Source organism: Asterias rubens, chromosome 12, assembly GCF_902459465.1.
Source record: "Asterias rubens chromosome 12, eAstRub1.3, whole genome shotgun sequence".
Lineage (NCBI taxonomy): Eukaryota > Metazoa > Echinodermata > Asteroidea > Forcipulatida > Asteriidae > Asterias > Asterias rubens.
Window position 1 is genome coordinate 2,996,440 of NC_047073.1, and position 26,661 is coordinate 3,023,100.

The following is a 26,661-nucleotide window of genomic DNA, read 5'->3' on the forward strand; positions in this document are numbered from 1 at the left end:
TATCTATTTGAAATGATATTTATCAGTCTGGTTGAGAAGTTATTTCAACTGCAAATTCTATGGGAGTAAAACCTAGATGGATTTGCATGGTAAAGACTTTCTGACGACTTGTGGAAATCATTGAAAATGGTTGATCTGAATGTTAAAAATCTGGAAATGATAAAGAATAGCACAATTTAACAGATGCAGAAAGAAAAGACTGCGGGTTGTATTAAATATATGCAAATCTGTACGCTACAATGTGGCATTCTATGAAATGGCATGATGCCACAGTTTATGTATATATTTGAAGATTCTCCATTTTCAAGTTGATATGGTGGTAAAGAATGCACGCATTGTCACACAGTTCTGCCATAGCAGAGATGTCTTGCCAAAAGACTGCGTTTGTTTGAAGGAATTGTTGAAATAAAATTGTGAAAAAGAAAGAAAAAAAAAAATTTTGTCATGTTGTTTCTTTAAAAAGATTGAGTCTTTTTCTTCATTAGATGTTCTTAAAGGTTGATTAGTGCCCTGGAAATTACATCCGCAGGAGAGCTACAAATTCTTCCTGAAAATAAACCTTTTTCCTTGCTCTACAAAACAAATTTTAAATCTTCCAGATTTTGGAAACTTGTTCCCTACAAGGGTTAATGTAATTCTGAGTATCTCCCTGGAATAAAAATACAAAATCTGATGCAAAGGTTGGTAACTCTATACGTAAAGGTTCACAATAAATTCACTTACCACTAAAATGAAAACAAAAACAAGGAAACTACTAAGTTCATGAAACATCAAAAATGAACAAATGATTTTCTACTAAATTAAGGAAATCAGTTGAAAATTTGTAAGACAACTAAATAAAGCACTGACTGCTTGACTACACTTGGAGTCCTCAGACGCACATGTCACTTAAAAGGGAGTGTGATGGTGGTTGCTAATTCAACCCGGTCAATTTTGTTAAGTTTTTTTAAAAGGTCCGGACTTGTGATCTTTACAACAAAATGTTTAAAAAATATCAAATCTGTACATGGCATCAACAAATTTTTGTTTCAAAAAAATGGTTTCTATATTAAAGTTTGTTTTGTTTCATTGAAACCAACCAAACAAGAAATGGATACATTTAAGTATTTGATTTTTTTTTTTTAATCTCCACTATTTCCGGGGGTTGGGTATGTAATTTAGTTATTTGAGCAAACTCCACACCTGTAACAATTGTTCAGTAATTCGAACCAGTGGATTAGGGTCACATCAGATCAAGATCAAGGGTCCCTAAACACGTGGATCAACTGATGAAACAAGAACACATCTGGGTTGATGAATGAGCCTCTGTTGTCAATAACCTAACAAAATGAGTCACTGTTTGGCTGTTAATGCATAGTGTTTCCTGAGAATTCCCCAAGTATTCCAATAAGGAAATTTGTCCCTGTCCAGGAGTTTGTTCACAAACTACAGAATTCAAAACTTTGTAAGTTGTCTTTTTGAGGAGGCAAAACAAATAAAAATGTTTAAATACACAAAATGGATGACATTGCAACCATCCATTTTGTTTGCCTGTGGTTCATACTCAGGCAACCTGTAACTTTGAAAAGGAACTTACAACAAGAATTTGTCAAAGTACCCCAGAGGCAATTTCTGTTATATTAACATTAAAATAAAACGGAAATCTTGCTGCTGTAGAAGGGGTTGCAAAGCTCCCCTCCCCTCTCCACAAAAGTGAAAAAGCAAACCCTCTGCTTTGACAAAACATGACAATGTCTTGTTTTAGATTAGATCAACCACAATCCAATCATGGGACAAGGGCTTAATTTACATTATATTGTCTTTCTATTGATTCATAAGCTTTTATTTTCAAACTCAAGGTTATGGAGATTATTTTTTTTCAACAAGTTTGTAGGAAAATATACTTGCATTTTACCAACAAAAGTTACAACATGGACTCCATACGCCTAAAAATAGTATTTACAATTTGCATGTTTCTGAATAAATTTATGTACATGTACATGTATCTGATAAAGAAAGTGTTCAGGTTAAATTGTGTAAGGTTACCAAAAGAAAACAAACTTATTATTACCTTTATTGAGATAAACACATGTGATGCAACATTGTCATGGCAAAATATAATACGGAAACTACCTGGCAATAAACTACCTGACACATTGAACTTTGCACAATTTCTTCCCTCTTGTTCAATGGCATGATAAGGATGATAATAAGAGGAACTCGGTTGATAAGATGAAATGTTATGTGCCATATTGCTCCCACCAATCTCTCTCATCGGATATTTTTCGTACCTGTGTGTAAGCTTTTGGTCTCCGCCTTCTCTTTTTTCCAAAGAGTTTTTTTTTTTAAGTCAGCCTCATTCAAAAACAAGTTACTTTTTCTCCCTCTTCCCGCATTGATTGTCTTTTGTTTTGGGATCACAGATGAACTTGAGGAATATTTTCCATGATTTACAGTTACACAATTTTATTGTAAAGGTAGTTTGTTTTATCACTAAACGCTACAAAGATGCGGCATCATTCATAAGTTTAACTTCCCTCGTCGGTGACTGCATGGGGCACCCTTGACCCTCCTCAAAAAAACTACCAAGCCCTCCCTAACCTAAACTTAAACTTAGTTGTGGACATTTATAATCTATAAGAATTCTAATACGATAGTTTGTTAAACTTCATGCTTAATTTGATTTAGCCTGCCTGAGCTATCATGGAGATCACTCACTTCGTTTTGAATTTTAGACCATGGACATTGATTTTAAGATTGTAGTGTGAGATCAATGTGTGAATTAACTACAGAACATTTCCAACCAATAGAAGGGACCATCCTTTCTCTATGATCCAACCATGGAGGTAGAAATATGATCCAACTTCTACCTCCATGATCCAACAAACACAAGCTAACACTTGCCACGAATTGTGGAAGGTTTGTTTTTTAATACCAACCCCCACGGATACCAACCACAACGTAATGCAAGTCATCGTTGGCTTGCTCTATAAAGTACAATAAATGAATCGATGATCAAATTCTTTATTTGTTCATGGTTCAACCCTCCTAACATTCCCAGTGAGGTCCGTAGCACTACCCGTTAGTATCCATCGACTGCCCAATATCTATGCCTTTAATTTTCAACCCATAATTATTTCGCTTGACACCATACAACATGCCAACGTGTACAATAATGTGCAAGCATGCATGGGCATGTTTGTGTAGTACGACTACGCGGCCATTGTAGTAATACAGCTAGCCAGCAGTAAGTGAATCAGCTGCCCACACAATGGTCAACACGATGAGTCATGGGGTTTCCCACACTAGTATCGTGATACTACTCATCATTGCTCTCTTTCTGGCAAATGATATTATAAGTCTTATAGGAGGGCATGTCCTACAATGGTGTACAGTTACAAATAACGTGTTGAATGTACTACCGTCAGTGTGTTGTAGTTTTGATCTTGTGTTGTTATGTTTTATGATTCAAATGTAGACCACATAACCAGGATCTAGGAACGTGCATACATTGAATACGGATATAAAGATCAGTTTGCAATGTACACTAAACCATCGTGAGAGGCCGGCCGTGTGTGATTTATTTAGGAGCAAGCTAGTTCACTATAGGAATGTACCAAAGTCCTTGTACGAGATAGCCTAGACATCATTTTAAAGTGCGTCGACCACCATGGCAGAGTAATTTGAATCTCCATGATCATACAGGGGGAAATGGTTTGATAAAATGTCAATTTTAGTCAAGCCAAAAAGATAACCATAACTGAGTGACGTACTTCTGAAAAACAAAACTATATTTATGTTGATCTGAAGTTCTAAATTGAATACAATTTCTCGGGAGAAAAACAACCGCTGTAATATCAATCCAAGATGTATGACTTGTCTTCAACAAATTTGGAACCCACGAAGTTAAAACATTGTTCTTCACAGAATGCCGAATGCACCCACAAACACTAACGAATAGGAAATTGTAAAAAAGTTGAAATTGATGTTGTCGTATGTGCGAATGTTCTAGAAACATTCGGTTCCGTTTCCTAGCCGATGGCTAATACCTACCATAGCAGGGAATGGACATACTATGTTTTCTGTGACCTACATGAACATGCACATGAAAGGATTTACATGTATATCCTATGTCCTTCGTTTCTCTGAACGTATTTCCTAACATTGCAACACAATGGCCCCTACGTCAACTTCGAACTATACAATTCACGGACTCACGTGATGCCGCTTTACGTTCAATGGAAAAGCAACGTCACATGACACGTGACATCGGTAGCTTGGGGTGTCCTTACTCTATGGTATTTTCAACCAACAGACCGCGGTGTTCTTTGAAAACCATATTATTATTTAGATTGTAGAAATCAATACGAGTTTTGAGAAGACTACGAGGTATCGATGGAAGACATACTTTGTCAGTTGTAATTATATCGTTGAAAAATAATGTGTAACTGCGAACTGATATTATGTTCGATTCAATCTGTATCAATTAACTCAGTGTTTGTAGGATCACTTTTTATAGCTCCATGGTAGGATCATTAGAAAAGGGTTTTTTTCCGCCGAAATAAGAAGATACTTGTTTTTCAAAGGATGTGTTACACGTGTGAAATAACTGCTTTGTAAATGGGCCGAATGTAGTGTTCCGTGGTAAGATGTGTTTTGTGCCAGCATGGAGGAAGGGTTCCATCGACATGTACATCCTTGGTTCCACCATGGTTCCACCATGGTTGCGTTCCATTTGCCGTGGGTGGTCCTACATGTATATAACTTGAACAAAGCACCCCCCCCCCCCCCCCAATTTGATTATCGAAAATAACTACTCGACCCAACCAGCCACTCTACATCACGTTTCGAAGTGTATACCAAACGACCACAGGACCAGAAAATACATTGGTATTTTCACAAACTGCAGTAAACCTATTACATGTATATGTGTTGTGTATGTGAAAGGAAGCGTCAGCAGACGCGAGACAGCGACACTTTTACAGCGCCCTCTCGCGGCAAATGTGCGTGTAAAAATAAACGACAGAGTACAGATTTTAACATTTCTACTTATTTGGAGAGGGGGGGTACACTTGTAGTAGTAAAAATGTATGGGTGGATATTGGGCAAATGTTTCTTTGATTTTGAGTATTCTCTGGAGGAGAGAACTAGAATAATTTTTTTAAACAGTGAACTAAGATTTATTGATGATTACCAATCCTGTACTTGTTATATTTCAAAATACTTTATATAAAAAAAACTTTTAAAACATATTCATTATGACATTAGACATTGTTTAGTAAGTAGTAGTAGTTGGGCGAGAGGTTGTCTTCAGTCAACGCCATCTCTGGATCTCCTGATTAATAAGAAGATCTGCATTTTACAAAATATGTTTCATTTCCTCAAGGATTTTGCAAGTCAATCTTACACACTTACAGTAACACTTCTGCTTATCTTTTTCTAAGTAATTTGGGACTTAATACGAATTCAAAATTGTCATTGCAAATATTGCTAAAACAAATATTTGTTACAGCAATTAGTTCATTGCAAAGATACCCTTGCCTGTTGAACTAACCAATATTTTGTCTATTTCATGTATAATTAATTTTGGGTCATTGAGAAACTATGTCCTAAGGGACCCATACTGACGGACAATCAACAGACAAACCCCCCCCCCCCTCACAAGGTCAGGTTTGACCATGGGGATTGGCAAGCATGACTCAATAGTTTTTTTTCCTGGTCATTACATGTTGCTGTAATTTTGCCTCCTTGCCAACTTGCGTTTATCAGAGATCTGACAATTTAGAGGTCATCCTGGTGACCCAGCATAACTGTCATGGTGTCCGAGCCAGCCATAACTTGTCTAGAGTGTCTCCATAGACACACTCATTTTTTTGTCTTTTTTTTTTTGTCCTATTCAATTCCCCTTTTGTAATTAGTAACACAGATAATGCTGACATTGGCTCCAAAATAATTACTCACTTTAGGCCACTTGGGGGTTCAAAACAAATTAAGTTAGAAAAAGCTGTAGTTTCACCCATCCACCCCCCCCCCCCCCCTTTTTGTGGATTTAACCTCAATGACGATAGGCAGGACTTGGTTAGACTTGGACCCAGTTACACTCCACAATTTAATATCAGACTCAGTCAGACAACAGGTACTCAACTTGGGTACTTGTATTGTAACTTAACTAGCTGGCCATGCTGACAATACCTTTGGCATCCAGTAGATTCACAGTCAGTGGTACTATCATTATCAACTGCATTGTACAGTATGTTCCTCGCCATACGTTGTAGCATTGCGTAGCCGTAGAAAAACGGGCATGACAGGGCACTGCTGGTGGTTCTGGTTTAGTTATTTTTAATCGTCCTTGTTGATTTTGATTTGGATTTGATAATTGATAACCGGCATGACTGGGAGCAACACTCAGTCAATGTGATGCTCGTGACAATTGTCACAGAGGTAGAGCCTTGACTCTTGAGCATGTTGAGTTAGACTGACTTACAATCATTAAATTTTTTATTATAGAGTTTCAGAGTAGAGTCACGATCTAGAACATGGTTTTTTAATTTCTGCAGCATGGGTTGTTGTCAGGCCTACAGGCTTATGTAAAATCTGAGGATTTATTAACTTAGTTCACAGACACAGGTCCTTACATTCAAGTTGACTTGAATTTATTAACTTTTAGTTTTATTCATTTCTAATTATAATTTTTGTTTTAATTAATCTGACCATGGAGCTGGTAGACTGACTCTGCTGAAGGTTCTGATTGAAAAATTAGATTTTATTTTTAGTTAGGAGAAAAATGAATAGGCCTACATTCACAATTTGCAAATAAAAAAGATGCTGTGTTGCACTACTTACCTCTGTGTGTTAGCAAAAATGCTCACTTTGAAGATGTTTATATTTTAGTATAGAACTTTTTGCTGAGACCTGTTTGTGTGAAGAAAAAGGTGACACAAAGTGTCTAAATCCGAGCACCACTGATGACTGACACTTTCGGGCAGACGACATTTTTTGTTTCCACTTTTTGCATTTCGCGCTTACATTACGCATGCGCACAACAATGACAATAAAGTATCAAAAGAGGGCGCTATGCAACTTTCTCGATCAGACATAAAGGTTCTTTATGTCTGTGCAACCATGTGCAACTACCACTACAAAATAGTTGCAAGATGTGGGGCCTACCCGTCGATGATTAATTTGGGGGGTTAAAACACTTTTAAGTGATTCCAATTGGGGAAAATTACGTTGTTGTGAAAGAATCTTCAAAATCATGTCAAACATTGTGGAAAGCAGCGTATAACAAAAGTAATACTCCACTTAGAATTCGCGTAAAGAAATGCAGCCGCGGGACTCGTTCGAAAATTCTTGTTTGTTTAAAAAACATTTAAACTGGAGTTATTAATATTGTTCGCATTTATTCATAATCTTCAATCAAACTTTTATGTTGCCTCTTTTAATTTAAACCATGCTAGCTAGGGCATTTGAGCAAGACAACTATTTTCTTTATCACATGCTTTTTAGGGGAGGGGGGGGGCTGTAGTAAAACTTTACAATTATTTTGTACAAACTCTGCCTCTCTGCACCCAAATAAAACATATTCTGATGACAACACGAACAAAACAAATAATTGTCAAAAGATTCATATTTTGGAGGGGAAAAAACAGTGCGCGCGGAGATGGGATGGTCTGCCCGGATGTTTTCCACTCTCAGACCCGTGAGCAGGGTACAATTTTTCAGGCGTCTCTAACGCTCACATCTCTCGGTCTGCACAACGGTTAAGGGACGGTTTGGTGAAAATGTTAGATAGCCAACATTTTATGGAAACACAAATGGCGTAAAAAAAAATTAAAAAATTAACTAATCTTGCTTATGGGCCGCCGACCGAGAGCTGTGATCCACTCACGCAACTCGTTGCGTGACGACCGGTAAGCTGAGATGTATTGGCCTATTACTCTGGTGCTCAGACTTCATGAAACCTTCTCCACAAAGGCCATAATTGCAGATGAATTCAGGCTTTAAAGTATAACCCTTTCCCCTCAGAATTGGGGGAAATGCTTTATGAAAACAGCCAGCAAATCGGTTGGGAAATAATACCGATAGGCCTATGCTTCTTTTCTGGGGATAGGAATTATTATAGCAACAATTCCAAACCTGCCAAAAATCGAAAAGAAATCTGAAGTTTAGTATTGTGAAAAATATAATATTTGATAGGTTTATTTCAATGGTCTGAGAGACTTTAAAATATTTATGTGTGGTAATTTGAATAGCATTTGGTATTGAATTTACTAGCATTAATGAGCCACATGACTTTATTAGCGTGATGGTCACAGATCACCCAGCCTAGCCTGTGCCTGCGTGGAGAGCACAGACATAAAGAACCTTTTGTCTGTGGTCGAGAGCGTTGTGTATAGCGCCCTCCTTCGACGTAGCGTGCCTAGTAACCTAGACACTCGTGATTACTTCCTGGTTGACGGCATGCATGTAAGTTTTTCCGTCGACTTTCTAACCGGTGTAATTTTACATAACAATGTTGACAACCGTCGGGTTGTCTGGGACAAGTTGTAAAGGCAAATCAAACTATCCATTTAAATTTTAATAGTGTATAGATAGACGTCAAGTTGGTGTTGCTGTCAGAGTGTGGGTTTGGGTCACAGTCTCATTTACTTAACACTTTTATTATTGCTTGAGCAAGTGTATTTAATAAAACATGATTACTGCTTTGCCCTTTGACACTGAGCATGTAGCTCCCATGTGTTGGATAACTTTCCGTATGGCGCCACCACTTATTCACACATTTTTACAAAAAGGGATATCTCATTGAGGTAAATTAGATACTATATTATTTCATATCGAATTAAGAAGTGGTGGCGCCATACGAAAACTTTTCCCAAGAACCAGTTGTCAACAAGGAGGCCAATATTACCTGGTACCCAACACATTTGGTTGATCATGGGTACCAGTTGGTATCATCAGCCGCTAGTCAACAAATGGTCATTAATATGCAAACTTGGTCGATGTGTGCAACTCCTTGTGTAGTAATCGTTATTGTTTCAATTAACTCCCACTTTTCCAGATGCCTGGAATTTCATCTTTGAGAGGGCAAGGCCATTTTGATTTTGCCAAATCTCAAGTGTGTGGGAAACGATGGGTCGAGACCAGGGCACCAGGGGCCATGGTCAATGTCAGCTTCATTGGACTCTGCATAGTTCCAGAAATCCTAGTTTCCTGTCTAATTTCTCTTCTAATCGTTTTCCCGTCTTTTTTTATTTGTTCAATTTTGCAGTGGGCCAGGGCGCAGCTTCACACGATTTTCTGACGAAGCTTGAATGAATTCATTAAGACCATAATATCACCAAGTCTTGCTGTAGGGTTCCCAACACCTCTTCTGCCAGGATATTGTGCACCTTACCCTATCAGGCAAAAAGTCGCTGGACGTCTGTGGAGCAGACACTGACCATCATGGCCGAGCTGTTTCAAGGGAAGACACTTTCAAGCAAAACGCTTTCCGAGGTGGACATACAGGAGGCATTGCAGAATCGTGTGGTAGGGCTGTACTTCTCAGCAGCATGGTGTCCTCCATGTAGACAATTCACTCCAATGCTAAGAGAGGTGTATGAGGAACTCAGGACGCGGGGAGCACCGTTTGAGGTCGTGTTTGTTTCCTCGGACAAAACTTCAGAGAATTTACGGCAATACATGATGGATGAACATGGCGACTGGTTGTATGTTCCCTTTGGAGATCCCTTAATAAGGTGATAATTACATTATTTCTATGCTGACAACCACACAAAAATGAACCCCTTGCACAATGTGCATCGCACCTACAAGAGCTCATCCTGTCCGCCATTTTGAGGGGGGTCTTGACTGATCTATTAAGCCCGGCCCACAAAGTTGTGCAACAAGGTTTTTTTCTCTTGCAACTTAGATGACCAATTGAGTTCAAACTTTCACCGGTTTGTTATTTAATGCATTGTTGAGATACACCAAGTGAGAATACTGGTCTTTGACAATTACCAACAGTGCCCAGTGTCTTTAATCAATTCACAGCCCATCAGCTAAGATCAAAGAAATTACCAATTATGTGCAATGAAACCTCTCTATTCCGCAAACATAATAAGATTTTCCTCTTTCTGCTTTTCCTTTAGTGAGCTAAAGAGCAAGTACAGCGTCACTGCCATACCCCAGCTCATTATCATCAAACCAAATGGAGACATCATAACCCCTCTAGGACGGAAACACATCCAGGATCGCGGTGTATCCTGTTTCACCAGTTGGTCACAGACAATGGAGAAACACTGAGGGTTCAGACAGATGCGTAGGTTGCTCCTAGAAGGTACACATGCAGCGGACAATCAGATTTATAGAGCTGCTAAACACACAATTTACCATGGCTCGGGAAATTACCTTTCTCTGTGGTTAAACAGTGGCGAGCAATCAACTTGGATTTCTGTGTGATGTAAATTATGCATATATGTACAGATTTTAAAAGATGAACGGATTTGCAGTTAGCTGAATCTAAAATTTACCTCCAGAAAATGAATTTTCTCCAGCAAATAGGGGAATTAATTTTTGGGAACAGTTTTGCTATACATGTATATATATATATACAACATAAAGCATTTATATTCAGAAAAGTTCTTTAAGTGTAAAATGCAGTCAAATGTGGGCTGAAAATCAATGACCCACCAGTGCTAAACAGTTTCTGTGGCATGTAGCATGCTAGCCTTTTCCCAAGTGATTTTTATTTGTGAGTATGTGTCACTCAATAACATCTGCACACAGTGGTCTAGAGCTCGAAATTTGAAAGAAAAAAAATCCCCAATATAGCAGTGCTTGGAGCTGAAAGCAGGACCAGAACTTGTTCACAATACTAGAATCAAAATGACACAATGTGACACTCACAGTGACACATGACACAATGTCAGGGCAAGTGTCCTGGTGCCCCCTGTTGTTGTTCTGGTGCCCGATTGACATTTTCCTCATTAGAGGTGCACCTCACCATGGGGACAATTTCCAGGCCCCTTCAAAAATCAAAGTTCATCGGGCATGACATGTATTTTTGGCATTCATTAAAGAATATCCATGTCTTTTTAAAAAGCTGAAAATTATCTTGCTCTGAGCTGGCTACATAAAAGTAGATAGATTCCAAAAATCTACTCGGCAAGTAGATACACACATGGTTTTACCGCAAACCAAATATATATAGATAGATTCACAAAGCAATTAGGGGTGCCCTGCAGTGACGTGATAACTCTGCAATTTGACCCATCACCCCATCAAAGAAGGCAGCCTAGAGGCTGTTTTTATGAATGTACATGTACCCTTCAAAAAGGCTAATGATGTATCGAGCCTTTGGGCAAGGCTATCCTAACATGCTCAGCAGAATAATGATATTTGGCTGGGGGAATTGATCTGCAATGTCACCTCACAGAAATACCCTGTTTTTAATGTTAACTGTTGTGTGATTTTAGTCGCCTTTGAGTGCAATCTCCTTTTTATAAAATTATATAAATTATACTTTTATCGTTGGTAGGGGTCTGGTTTTAGTATCTTAAGATGACAGTTTGTATAACTCTGTATAACATTGACAGCCCCTGTTTAACTTGTAATCATTGTGGAAGATTTAGAATAAATAAAAGTAAAACCGACACTTTTGCACCAGAAACATTGGGGAGAATGGTCAGTTTTTTTGTAGTAACAAGGTTCCTCAGCTAATTTACCTTAAATACAGTACAACAGGATTCATGTATGTGTCCCACACTAAAGTACAAAGCAATTATAGTTAAAAGCTTTGCCCGAGGACATAGTTCTCACGGGGTGGGGGGGGGGGGGGGGTGGGTGGTCACCACACTCTGACATCTGGAATTATCTGTTGCACTATAGACCACTCAAAACGCACATAAGCCAAGACTCCACAACATTTGTTTGAATAGTATGTGAATTTCATAGGTTACAAAGTCTTAAAGAAAAAAAATACACATTTTGTTTTTAACGCCTAACCAGGGCAAGTTTTTTTCTGTTGTATTGTGGCGTTTTCAGCATTTAAATCCTTTCCTCTCAGTGGAAAACACTTGTAAGTAGCAATGTCTTTTGGGGATTGGTGTTCTTACAAATTTAAACATCAAGCTTCAAATAGGTATATTCAGATGTCTGTGCTGTATAAACTAACTAAAGTGTTGGTGTCCAGGGTATACACTCCCGAGTGAACGGGACTTGTGTCCTTGGGCAAGGCACTTAACCATAATTGCTTCTCGACCACCAAGGAGTTTATTTGGTTCAGTTGAGGGTTGATGCTGTTGTTGTGAACTACCGTTACATACGACCAACTCGCAAGGTTGAACCCCTTAAAGCCATTGGACACTTTCGGTAAACAGTATTGTCCAAGGCCCACACTTCGTGTATCACAACTTATATATAAATTAACAAAACTGTGACAATTTAGGCTCAGTTGGTCATCGGAGTCGGGAGAAAATAACGGGAAAACCCACCCTTGTTTCCGCACGTTTCGCCGTGTCATAAAATGTTTTTAAAATAAATCCGTAATTCTCGATGTCGAGAATTGATATTGTTTTAATGTTTTCTCGAAAAGTAAAGCATTTCATGGAATAATATTTCAAGAGAAGTCTTTCACCATTACCTTCTGTAAACCCTGTAAGTTATTTGTAAATCTGTGAACTTGTAATTTTGTTTCTGTTCCGAAAGTATCCAATGGCTTTAAGCCGGTACGCACGGCAGACTAATAAAACAATGGAATTACCAAAACAATTAAAGAACAAGAAAACCAGGCAACGGTTGAAACATTCTGTGTACAATAACAATTAATTAAGTAATTTATTTAAAAAGTGAAAGCTTACAAAGAGATGACAAAACTAAGTTAGATATATAGCATAAATCAAGGCAAAGTTCGTAGATGAACTGAATCAGTTTAACAAAGTAAGAATTCGGCCGAATATCAATGAAATTAGAATATTTAAAAGAAATACCAGTTTTCTTGCTCTATTGACCCAGGAGTGCTCGGGAACCGGTAGGTAGCCTTCTGTAGTACATCACAGTTAAGGTAGTCCAAGACCCTCAGTACCACGCCCAAAGAACCCCCGTCCAATAGGGCCGTCAGTCCCCACGGTAGAAGCGGTGAACATCACATCCCAGAGGTTTGCATCGGTCAGCATCCCGTCACGAGCTATGGCATGCATTACCTTCTATACCGCAGAATTTCTCAAACATGAAAGGAAATAATTGCGGCATTTATCAAAGCACAGTAAAAAAAAAAAAGGAAGGTACCGCTCAGCACACACATGCTGGCTACAGGTTTAAAGGTACAAACTGTGACCACATAACAGGACATATCGCTGCCAGCATGGGCTGCCAGGGCCAAATTTCATAAAGCATTTTACCACAAAAACTTGCTTTAAAGCACATAACAGTATTGCGTGGGAGAAATGGGTTAACAGTTGCATTGTTGTGGCTAGTGCCCCACTCAATTTTTGTTCAGCAAATAAATTTGTCAATCAGTATGTTCTGCTTAAAAGCTTGATGAAATTCGGCCCAGGGCTGTTTTGCTTTGGGGATAAAGAATATAACTTGTTTTATTGTTATTATTATAGCTGCATACTTAACAACTAATGTTTCGATGGCTTCAAGTCAGGTGCACACAGTGCAAACCTTATGGCATGGCAAGCTGATGTTGTAGCAGATCAGTGGCTGAAATCAAAGTTACAAATAAAGCAATTTCTTACAAAGACGATGTACAGATTCACAAACTATCGGGACAACATTAATTATTAGTTTCTGAAAGCGCATCAGATTTCAACATTAAATATACAAGTTATAACGCACCAGAGAAACATTTTCGTCAGTAGCTTTCAAAGAATATCTTTAAAGGTAATTAGGTAAGTTTTTTTTGGTAATTGTCAAACACCAGTGTTCTCACTTGGTGTATCTCAACATAAGCATAAAATAACAAGCCTGTGAAAATTTGGGCTCAATCGGTCATCGAAGTTGCGAGAAAATGATGAAAGAAAAACACCCTGTCATGGTCACACGAAGTTGTGTGCTTTCAGATGCTTGATTTCGTGACCTCAAATTCTAAATCTGAGGTCATGAAATCAAATTCGTGGAAAATTACTTTTTTTCTCGAAAACTACGTCACTTCAGAGGTAGCCGCTTCTCACAATGTTTTATACTATCAACCTCTCCCCATTACTCGTTACCAAGTAAGGTTTTATGCTAATAATTATTTTGAGTAATTACCAATAGTGTCCACTGCCTTTAACGGATAGCTTGATTTTTATCATTGCACAAATTTATGCAAGTATCCATAAATAGGCCAGTGTGTCACCATTTGACTCCACATTTCAAATTTGGAATTGCCAAAATCAGGCCTGATACGTATTGGGAGCAAATGCCCCTGTGCCCCCGGAGTCATTGCCTTGGTGTCCCTTGAAATGTTCAAACACAAATTTTCATATCCATCATTGAGGTGCCCTTTATTAAGGAAAACTGCTTTTGCCCAGAAATATAAACGATGCAAATTTATCTGCTAAGTGTGCTGCCACCTAGCGTTCCAAAGTCTCACAGTGTGTGATTCAATGTCTACTCCGTAGTGTCACCAAGAACGCTGCAGAATGAATGATAAATATTCCCGTATTCTCCTCCACCACCAAAGCTGACTCATAAGATACAGGCTCTTTAACTTGTTAATAGCACAATTCAATTACAAATCACAACTCTCCATTTGTGTGATGTCTTCTGCCGTGCACATTCACTCTTTCAAGTTCATCGAGTTCCTTTTGCAAATCCGTCACGGCGTGTACCTCCTGAGGTACGGCAAGGTCTAACGAGGCTTTCGTCTCCTCAGTCCCTCGCCCGTCATCGTCGTCGTCTTCAAGGGCCTTCTGGACGCTCTCAAGGTGCTCTACGTGTTTATCGTAAGAGTCATCCACCCAAATCCAATTGTTTGCGATCCATTTAGTTCCTTCCAGGACCTCACAGCCGCCGTGTAGAGAGTAATGGTTTAGGTCACCCATCCAGCCTGTGCAGGGTCAGCAGAAATACAAATTGATTATCTACAGTCTTTCAGGTTTTCTTCCCTATGGAAAGCATTCAATGCACATATTATATATTATAAAAAATAACCTCCGATTTTAGTCTGCGGTTGATATGAGGCTATATCTTCCCAATATGCCAAAATGCATAACACTTTCAATTGGGTGGGTGGGGCTAAGAGCTAACTATGTCAACAGACTTAGTAGGGCTTACCAAAATGTAAATGATTGCGTTCAAAACAGAAAAACATAATGCAATAGCTCACAATGACGCACAAATTGTAAGCAAATCATATGGTGTCGGCATAGTATCACATTATCTTCTCGGCAAGGTCTTTCACAATGTTATAGATACTGCTCGAGTGTTGTGCTATGATGGGGCAGATAGGGGAAATAATGGGTGAGTATTTGGGTGAGTACATTTGAGCGAGACTATGGTATGAGAAAGCATGGTTGACTATTAGACCTATCACGGATTTGAATTTTCAATAGCATTGGACATCTTGTCTCAGTTTATTGATGTTATAAAATGGGCCAGATATTTGCATGCTCTTATGGCTTTTACGCTATAAAGCGTAGCTTTTAAACAGTGAAGTGGGGGGGGGGGCGAGGGTGTTATTTGCCCGAAATTGTTGAACGTTCTTCTCTATTTTTGTCTTGCTGTGCCTGACGTTTCCCAATTGTTTTGCTTGAATTTTGGAGGATAGTTGACCGAACCGTTCCACGCTGGGTCGGATGCGCTTGACACACATTGGGCCTACGCCAAAAGGCAAGTTTAGCCCCCCACCCCCCAATCGCCAGTTTGCTAATTACCTGTTGTTTGGTTGATGTAATGATTGTACCACATGACAGCTTTTCCTTTCTCTGGTTTGATAAATAAATTGGCATCGTGGCAGTGCTGGCTCAAGTCGTAGATCTCTGTCTTCGTTGCCTGTTAATGACACAATACATGTGTGATATTGTTATCAATATTACTTCAACTCAAAATGCTTCCCATGTGCGTATGCTTTGCACACCCGAAGTTTTCACTCTGTTGGCTACAAGCTGGCATACATTCACCAAACATTACCCATTTCATCGTTGACAAAAAAAACCCGTTCAATTTGAGAACAATCTATCTTTGAAGAATGTGTACAACTAACCTAATCAAAACAACCATTCAATTTCACTCAGACCCAAGTATATTTAAAAGCATGGTAAGAAGGGAACTAACCATATTGGTATAATAAAGCTCGTTTGCGTCTTGTCATTTACAAAGACAAGCATCCAATCTAACAATTACTTATATCGTTCAATTGAATATTATACATATATATAAACCCACATGCCTTATAAATGAAATTGAATGATTGTTTCAACTGAAGAAGCTAAATCAACTATAAAACAGGATTTTGTTTGCCACACAAATATGACTGGAGACGTCTATACTATTGTTTATGTATTATTTTTCCCGCAAAGTTGCTGTTATAAACAACTATACGTCATGACGCACAGCATGCAGTGAACAAAATAGTTTTCTAATCCACTAACGGCAGCTTTCATGGCCCATTGTTAAGGCATTTCACGTCAAACGCTTCATAATTCGAATATGTTATTAATATTTAATTTGACTGCACCTGTTCACTGTTGGTAATTCCTTCTGGAATTCAAAGCAGGATTTTTCTTCATGAATAATTAAAGGATTGCAAACCGAACAATACTGCTATGACTGAACACTGTGCGCAAATCTCGTGTGTATTCAAACGTTGGACCAAAAGTGCCATATTTTCGGGCAATTTGGACTTTGGCCTCAAGTGCAACCTCGTTCCCAGGGTTAATCGATCTCCCCACTTCATATATTTGGATCCAGCATGTGCTACTCACTAGTAAACCCCTGGGGCCAGTTTCATAGAGCTGCTTAAGCAAAAATATTGCTTAAGCACGAAAATAGCTTGCTTATTTGTTTTTATATGTTACTGCCAAAATGTCCATGTCGTATGCATTGCTTGTGACTGATATTTAGCTGTTGTTTACTTAGCAAAACAATTGAGTGGAGTCTTCGCCGGTAATCTGATTTTACTAAGCAAGGATTTTTTTGCTTAAGCAAAATTTAGTGCTTAAGCAGTTGAGGCTTTCCATTCAGGACACACAATTCGAACTGCCAGTAAGTTTTGCCTTCGTACTGCATGGCTGCCTGGACCCAATTTAGAGCTGCTTAAGCACAAACTTTTGCTTAAGCAAAAAAATCCTTGCTTAGTAAAATCAGATTACCGGCCAAGACTCCACTCAATTCTTATGCTAAGTAAACAACAGCTAAATACTAGTCACAAGCAATGTATATGGCATGACATTTTGGCCAGTAACATGTGTAAAATAAGGGAGCTGTTTTCGTGCTTAAGCACATTTTTTGCTGAAGCAGCTCTATGAAATTAGCCCCAGGGGTTTACTAGTGAGTAGCACATGCTGGATCCAAATATATGAAGTGGGGAGATCGATTAACCCTGGGAACGAGGTTGCACTTGAGGCCAAAGTCCAATGCATTTAAATAACCCATTACCGTCCAATTGTAGCTAATACAAACTCACTTTCTCCGAGTACGTCCCGTTGTCTGCAATAGGAAACGCTGTTTCCCCTCCACGTAGAGTGTCGTCAAGGTAGTATAGGATAGTCATAAACCTGAGATTAAACAAAATACTTACCATTTATAAATGAGACAAAATGAAAAAGCGATGTCTGCCTGTATCAGTTGTGACTTCCATTGGTTTATCTCTTTTTTTTTTATATAGGACTCTCGTAGAATGACGATTGTTTATTAAAGGGTTGGGGTATTTTTTGTACGATACGAAACACAAACGCCCGCAGATTTAGATTAAACTTACACCGTTAGCAGAAAGCTTCCCTTCAAATATTATTTCAAGGTAGTGGACACTATTGGTAATTACTCAAAATAATGATTAGCATAAAACCTTTCTTGGTTGCGAGTAATGGAGAGAGGTTGATAGTATAAAACATTGTGAGAAACAGCTCCCTCTAAAGTGAAACAGTTTTCGAGAAATCTGCTTAGCAATATTTTCTGCTTAACAGCTTTATGATGAAAGTGGGCCCAGTTCCCAAGTGCCTTGCCCTTTATGTCAATAAAACCAACATCAGCCACTTTAAACGGGGCTAGCTATAGACGTGCACGGCTCAATGCATAGTGCACTTTGAGTTCCAGCAACTCAGAATGGTAAATGAAGTGACTTGTCATGAAGCGTACCTGCAGAACCTTCCGGTCTGTCCGTTCCTCATGCATTCCATATCACTGTCTAGCTCATTGGAATCGTAATGAGCGTGGAAATGACCCCCAGTCTCGTACCGTACGACCTAATGGAGAGAGGTCAAGGGTCATATTATTTCTAGATTGAAATAAATTCAAATAGTTATTTTAATACACTATTGTGCTTGTGGTATCATCACTTGGTATCATCACTCAATCGGTCATCGAAGTTGCAAGAAATTAATGAAAGAATAAATATACCTAGATGGACCGTTATTAATTGTTTGCGCAGCTTCCCCCCCCCCTTTTCCCCACGTTAGACTTCAGGACTTGCAATTACAAGGCTGTAGGTTCGAATCCCCTAAGTTTACCGCCGATTTAAAAATTATATACTAGAATAAACATTGTCTTCTATAGTCACCAAATCACAATTTCTCGAACAACAAACAAGCAAACAAAGACCAGGAGGGAAAACACACAGATTGATCCCTTCTATTAAAATGAGAATTCTAACTACCCTTGTGCTCTTGGAAACTGACAGATGTCTGCACTAGGCTCTCCAAGGCATACACACAAAATAATGACTTTCAAATTTAGAATAATCACCGACAGGGCTTGAAGGCCGAGCTCCTATGCCGACACAAGTGCAGTTAAGTGAAAAGGCACAACGACATGCCAGGGGTTTCTACAGTATATGAGTGCTAAGGGGTATAAGGATACGAACCTGAAGCTGCTCACTCCACTGAACTATCGTCTCAGGCAGCTTCGTTAACGACACAACCCTGAGGATATCAACCAGCAAAAGAAAGATACCACGATGGGTAAATGCAAATCTGATGTACAGGCAGGAAACGTGAAACTGTCATTGATGCATCAGGGGATAAGTATATAGAACTGAGGGAATTGAGGCGTCTTAAAGGTCGGAATGTCACTGTCAGTCACATTGGTGTCACTGGTTTGCACTGAGGTCACTGAGCCACACTGTCGTAGGTGGGTGTCGTTACAGTTCACAATAAAGTCACCAAAAGTACAAAAGTCAAGTCACAAAAAATACAACGATTGGTCTGTATATTTTGTTGTTGTATAAATGAATCTCTGAAGAAGGCCCGGTTAGGATCGAAAGCTAAGGCCATCTACCATACTCATTAAATATACAAATTATTTGATATTACTTGAGAGGATTAATTGATAAATGTAGCCCCAAAATTGTACCCAAATGTGTAGCCGGACCTAAATGTCGCCACCAAGTTGTACCTAAATGTCGCCCCGACCTTAATGTAGCGCCAAAGTTGTACCTAAATGTAGCCCAGCTTTTATTTAAAGGTACACGATTGTAAGGCCAACCCTGTTTCCTTTTTTAAATTGTTTTAGTGTAACAATTATTTTCGAGAAAACGGGCTGCAAAAGTCACGCACACCTATTGCTCTAATAGCCACAAACACGAATCTACTAGATATTCGTCTCAGGAAGTCTGTTGGATCATGTTAGATGCTCAGTCTGAGATTTAGTACAAACTTCACTGGGGACAAGCAGCGGTGTCGCCATGACTTTTTGGGTTTGGCAGCAGCAGCACAGTTCCAGCAACAACAGCAGCAGCGGCAACAGCAGCAGTTTCAAGCAGCAGTAACATAACAATGTCAGCAGCAGCAACAGCAGCAACAACAGCGTGGGGCAGCATGCTTCCGAGCAACAGCAATTTGGTTTACTTGTGTTACCCCTGACCCGCATGATTTGTCCTTGTTTTTTGTATCCCTCCTGTTGTTGTTCCCATTTGGTTTTGTTTTCCTCCTGTATGCTCCGCCCTCAGCCGCCCTCTTGTAGTGTTTATTTTTTGCTTTTGTTTTCTTTTTCAAATATTTTATTTGAGTTAATTTAATTTAATTTAACCTTATTTATTCATTTATTTAATTATGTACTTATTTTCCTCATTTCTTGCTTTTTTTCATAATTGTTTTTCCGTTAATGTTCTGTCTTGTGCTATTGTAACCTGATTGTTTGTATTGGTCGAATACATAATAATGAAAAACAAAAAACAGCGCTGCATGTTTTGAAGTTTCAAAAGGGGAGTCAACGAGCTTACAAACGCTTACATTACTTATGATTAATGCAAGTGGAGAGTACATTACGGAGGTTAGGGCGTCAGACAAACGTAAAAAAACTTTCTGTGGTATATTATTACCTCACTATTTGGCAAAGATTTAACAAAGTAAGCAGACCTCTATACACAATTAGGATATCATTCAATGGTTCAACTTATTCAATTTTGAAAATTATTTTGTTATTCGTTTTCGAAGCCAACTTGGAAATCTGACACCGACCAAAGGAGTTAAAGGTTTACTGCCATCTCAACGACCAATTCAAATTGCTTTATAATGCGAGCTGGATTACTGGAAATCGGTAATTTTCATTAAAAATCTTTTATAAACGTATTCAATTTATATGCACCCATTTTGAACATTTCGCACAATAAATGCCACCACCTGCACCGGGGCGATGACCATGTTCAGGGCATACTCATTTGCATTGTGCCGCCTGTGGCGCCGCTAAGCGGTTGTAATGTTGTGTCACGAAGTTGGTTTGTGGCTAGATGGGGACGCTGTGAGGTTCAGTTTGTCTGGCAACGTGCATATATTTAGACCTACCTTATGATCAAAAACTGGGGTTTGGGGAAAAAACACTTCAGGATGGGACCAGTTCTCAAATAAGCTTCTGAGAAGTTGTGACCCGGATGCTTTTAGAGTGTACGGCGACACTATGCACACAATGATGGCGTGCACAGTTAAAGATATGGCCGCTGCCGGTATGCTACATTACTCACGAGCCTCGACTCGAAGTATGACCTCAGCTAGAAGTTCCAGCTAATAAGGCACTGCCTGGTTTAAGTCCCGTAACAAAAGTGTTCGGTTTAAAACAAAACATGCGGAGCCCCAAGTCGGAGCGTACCCTAAAGACGTTTCGAAACAGAGCATGCCCCCCCCCCAAAAAAAAAAAGTCTCTTTAGAGACCAATTCAAGAACTGACTTCGCGGAGTGCAGTTAATTACGATCCTATAAGCTAAAGTAGTAGTCCCCAATATCCGATAAACCTACTCCGAATAAAGTAAGACAGTTCTCTAAGAACAAACTCTACCTGGCAAGTAGATACACACAAGGTGTTACCGCTAACCAAATATATATTGATACCTCACCATGCAATGCCTCAAATCCTACACACAAAATTATTGATTACCAACAATAGGTTACCAGCCAGAATAATATACAGTAGCCATTGCTGCAACTGGTATCCTAACCCAATCATTTCTTCTTTATAAAGTGTAATATTTTGTGCTTCACAGCTTTGAAATTGGGCCATGATAATGCGTTTCGCGAAGAGGAAACAATGTGAAGAAAAAAAATGTTTATATGAACAAAATAATGGGGCAACGGCTGGCATGAGGGGGCCTTAAAATTCAATTTAGCAACGCAAGACGAACTTACTTTAATATGTGTACAGCTTAGTCCTAATGCCGATGCCATCGGTAATAATTTGGATTGTCATCCAAGCATGCCATCTCAATTATTGCATTGACAGATCGTAAAATCCTCGCCGCTGGGCTTAATATATCTATAACGGGATTGGATTTCAGCACAACACAAAACATTGACCGTTAACTCTACGGTGACGGATTTTGATTAAACATTAGAATTTAAAAATGCACTGATCAGGCAAACCCTGCCTGTGCATTAATATCACATCAGTATTGGCCGCAGCTGGAAATTTGACAGTTTTGAAAACCTCAGGAAAGCATTACGGTTAAGGTGTGCAGAGGGGGAGAGAAACATGGATCTGGACGGCAGGTGGTGAAGCACGAAATTGGACAAACTGCTTGTTGTTCACGTCTTGAAATCGAACTGAATTATGGCAGGGCTGATGTGTGATGGACTACAATCACAACTGGGGGTTTAAAATAGCCAGCTTTCGGAACACGTACGTGTGCCCTTACAAATACCAACTTACGAGGTAATTATAGAACAATGCTATCTTTGTTCTGGTACCCATCATATTTATTTACTTACTTATTTATATGTTTGTTTACTTATTTATTTGTGTTGTTTTGTCTAGGAGGGTATACGTAGTAAAACCAAACGGTCATTGTACTATCAAATCCCAATTGAATCACAAGGTATATGGTTCTCAACTAGTCTGGTAGCCCCTTCTCAGTCCAATAACATCGCACAGCATACCAATGCCAACATTTTATTATAAGAGCCCCCTAACCCTAGACAAGTCGACCTACCTCCAAGGGGAGCGAATCGGCATGCATCGACACGGCTAATAGAAGGGTAACCACCGGGCAATGAGGTGTGAAGTGCCCCGCTCCAAATCACCCGAATAGAACCAACAGTTTTAATATTGAGGCGGATGAAGACATGCGGCAATAACGTGACGTGATTGCCGTATTATGCCAGTGTGCTTGGGATAGCTCTGCATCACCTCAAAGCCCGGAGTCTCTCTGCGTCTTGTCCATCAGGGAGATGGGCTTTGAGAAAGAGAAAGAAGCCTTAGGGCGTTCTCGTCATTTCTTAGTCCACATCCTCATCATCTTGTCTTATACAAGCTTCTAAATGTATCTCACTCAAGGAGCCCAATAGATGCTAAGTCTTCAACAACCAAACGCAATAAAGGTCGATCAGCCGCCATTAATGTATATAACACTAGAGACGGGTCCGCGTTGATGTGAAGCAGCACCTTATGGGATATTTCCTCCATACATTTTTCTTAAAGAGGTTGTATACGTTTGGTATCAATGTATAGATGATGTACAACATAAACTAACACGTGAACATTTCATTTCAGGTGGTAGCGTTGTTGAGATATCAACAAAAACCTGGAGCAGAAGTCCACGCTGGAAGAAAAATCTACAATAGACCTTTTCGCAAATACCGGGGCGCGCGCGTAAAGCTTGGAATTAGGTGCATTGTGGTCTAGCTGGTATCCAAATTTGATCCATATATATCCCACAATGCACCTCATTCAACAGTCTGCGCTTGCGCATTGGTATTTGCGATAAGGTCTATTGGCACATTCTGGGAAACGTTATTGTCAGATTAAAATTTGTGGGATAAAAAGTGATATGTTTTTCCATAACCGCAGTACTTTGAAGTGAAAAGTTTCTCAAAATGCATAACAATTTCAAAAGATGCTCGGTACTTCTCACCAAGGAAGTTTATATCGCCATTCATTTTCAGAGTCATTAGCAAACGCCATACCTTTTTTTAAATAAAAGATCTGTATTAGCTACGTTTTGTCATGAAAACTTACGTAAGAATCTTGGATAGTATAATAAATGTTATAATCAAATTAACTTCGAAGTACTACGGTTATGGAAAAAGATACCCCCCAAACTGTGTATTTTTACAGGAATTGGTCTACATGTGCGGAAATAATTTGTACAGGTTTATTTTTATTGCCTATAATGCATTTATGTATGTATTAAAACAATCGAACGGTTCCAAAAAACAAATGAACACACTGCCTTTCAAACCAACTTTAAAATGCTTCAAGTCGTCTCTACTTATCATCTTACAACACCACATGGAACTATTAAGATTAGAGGCATGGTGCTATCGAGACGGAGCGGAGAAAACCAAACTTAATTTTGTGACTAAACAATTTCGAAGCGTGACTTCATACACGGCGCCAATTACGAGGAGTTTAGATGCGTGGGTGAAGCGAGGACAGAGACGAAACTGTGGTACTGTTTACTGATTAATACAAACCCAATTAAAGGAAAAGACAACTCGATTAAAAGAGAAATTTTGTATAACTCGTTCATGGGAAATATCAAGGGGTAAACGCTAGCAAAGCTCGCTGTTTTCCCCGACAACTTCGGTGTCTTAGACGTAGAATTGGGTTGATTCATTTTAAACAGTCATCATCTTCTCTGAGGTGATCTTTATAATTATCCACAAATACACTGACCTTTCTCAAACTCTAAACGGTTTGGGAATAGTATTTAAATGAAGTTTAAAGCTTGGCGTCACCGCATGGTGCGAATCTATTTAGATACTGTTGACTGTTATTTAAATTGTGGTTCGAAATGTGTTTGAATGAGGGCTCGTCGATACCCAAAGAAACGGAGAACTCGTTTTGATTTTGTGTACTCAAGAAAATACTGTATCATATTATGGAAACACATATAAATTATATGCTTCGTAAAAAGCTAGGATGGTTGTGCCTTCTGCTCTTACTACCAGCCAGGGGCCGTGTTCACGGAACTAGTGGATAATACCCTTGCCTACATCATTAGGGAATATGAAGGGGGCAACCCTGTTTCAGCCGAGTTGGCAACGTGCCCCTTGGTTGCATTGGATTTGGGCCGATAGCCCAAATCGGTTAAAAAGTGGCCTTATACCTTGTGGTGTTGGGAGATCCCTCATGAAACAAAATTAAAATTAAAATAAATTACTTTTAGGTGAAGATTGTATTGAAACATTATTCAAAGTTGAGAGGACTTCTAACCAACCTTTTCTGTAGGTTAGCCAAGATAGGGTCTTTAGCAGGTCCGGGCTGGCCCAGCCAGGCTTGTTTGCTCTCCCGTATCCGATTCTCCTGATGTCCGGTCCGTTTCCAAACCCAATTCTCTACGTCCATTAGTCTGTCATTGCTGACCAGGATCATGAACTCATCCAGGGTCAGCCATCCATCCGAGTCAGGGTCCAGATTGAGGTCAGAGTACATCTGCAGGACATCCTTGGGTCTCAAGAAGGTGTTTTCTGTGTTGAGGACGGCTAGGACTTCTTCAGCATCAAGAACCTTTGTAAACGACAAAGAGGAAAAGCCTTATAAAGCTTCCTTATTTCAAAATTTCCTTTACTGTATTACTTTAAACTTTCCGGTTATTATAACTGATCCGGATCAGGGAGCCCTGACCCATCTACGGGCCGGTCAGGCTGATTGGAAAAGTGGTTCAAAAATTGTATTTTTTACTCGAATTTTGAAACCGTTTCGGGTCATCGGTGACACCTAATGGGTCAGGGGTCAATTTCACTACTGCAGTCTAACCACTCATTTATTTAGGCGTACGATCTCCAATGATAACCATTTTAAATGTTGTGATGATTTTGCTGTCGGGAATAGACGGACGAGGACTACGCTGGAGGCGGTAAAGATGCTGATGATAATTGCAATCGGCAGCGTAATGTTACAATGGTCACATCTCATTCAGGCAGATCGACTTACAGATTCTGGGCGCAACAAGTAGGGCCTACTTCAGCATATTGAGTGGCTTTCATTAGTTTGTTCGAAAACAAACATAATGGAGGACATCAGGGTCTGTAATGGGAGTATACGTTTGGCTGAAATTCGAGTCATGAAAGTTCTTCAGTTCCACGTTATGACGGATACTAATAAGTGGAATTGACCTACTTTGGTTACCGTTAATTTCTCCGGGGAAAAACATGGAGCGTCATTGAGTCAAATCATTGCTAGAATTATGTACAATGTAAAATGTTGTTTGTTTTTCTTCCTTTTGGTTGAAAACGAATGTGTATTTGAACGGGATGAGTGCATTCAGCGTTTGTTTTTCTTAATATCTTCAGAGTAGGCCTACTTTTATGTTAGACTAGCTTATGCAAAATAAGGCAAAGCAAGAGCGACGAAAATGGGCTTTGTTAAAATAAACTACAAGCGGAAATAACAGTTTAAAAGAATATAGACAAAATGATGCACCCTCTTGTGCCACCCAATGTTTTAACCTAGTTTTACTGCTGTTGATGAGAGGGCACGTGTGGGTGACTTTAAACAAAGGAAAAACAAAAAATTTGATATCAAGGTTTTTAAATGTTTTATCTCCCCATGGACATCAAGCCAGATTTTTAGGGATATATATATATATATTTTTTTTTTTTTGGGGGGGGTTCGTTTTTGGGATACGGGGTGTTTGATTGTCAATATTTGTTACTATTTACTTTACCATATCATTGTTGACATCCAGCTCATTAAACACTCCACTCGTAGTCTCCTCATCAGTCGGAGAGTCTTCCTCTGTAGTGTCTACATCATCCTCGTCTGTATCCTCACTGTTAGCCAACGAGTTGTAATAAGCCTCATCGTTAACTCCACTAGGGTATAAACCTTCATTCAGTGCTCGGCCTACTATATACTCGCACTCCTCCGGCGTCAGGAAATCTGGAATTTCTATTTAAAAGAAGAGATTAGTGTAGGGAAAAATTCAGATTTTCTTCTTCTTGAGACTATCAAAATATCTGGGCCCGATTTCATGGATCTGCTTACCGTAAGCAAAGAATCGGCGCTTACGGAAGCAGGGAGTTATGTGCTTACGTCAGTCGTACTTCACGGGTTAGCAGGTAATTTTGGCTTGTGCGCGTGCGTACTCCACGTTACTACACTGTAAAAAGTATCCGTATTTTAACGGAC

The 26,661-nt window shown here is 39.3% G+C and overlaps 2 protein-coding genes across 2 annotated transcripts in view; one reads left to right on the forward strand and one right to left on the reverse strand.

Annotated features, from left to right (window-relative positions):
* The first annotated feature begins 9,248 nt into the window (after nt 1–9,248).
* On the forward strand, nt 9,249–11,737 carry LOC117297630 (nucleoredoxin-like protein 2). The gene is made up of 2 exons (XM_033780765.1): nt 9,249–9,716; nt 10,110–11,737. Exons 1-2 carry the CDS (start codon nt 9,424–9,426, stop codon nt 10,261–10,263), a joined length of 447 nt encoding a protein of 148 aa, XP_033636656.1. The 5' UTR covers nt 9,249–9,423; the 3' UTR covers nt 10,264–11,737.
* Nucleotides 11,738–14,162: 2,425 nt separating this feature from the next.
* Nucleotides 14,163–26,661, reverse strand: part of LOC117297398 (transmembrane prolyl 4-hydroxylase-like) — a 28,818-nt gene continuing 16,319 nt past the window's right edge. Inside the window, exons 3-9 of the mRNA XM_033780406.1 lie at nt 26,198–26,421; nt 24,749–25,038; nt 18,968–19,025; nt 18,244–18,350; nt 17,573–17,663; nt 15,822–15,939; nt 14,163–14,995 (exon numbers count right to left, since the gene is read on the reverse strand). Coding sequence (XP_033636297.1) covers nt 14,685–14,995; nt 15,822–15,939; nt 17,573–17,663; nt 18,244–18,350; nt 18,968–19,025; nt 24,749–25,038; nt 26,198–26,421 — 1,199 coding nt within the window. The 3' untranslated portion in view covers nt 14,163–14,684. The remainder of the gene's footprint in view (nt 14,996–15,821; nt 15,940–17,572; nt 17,664–18,243; nt 18,351–18,967; nt 19,026–24,748; nt 25,039–26,197; nt 26,422–26,661) is intronic.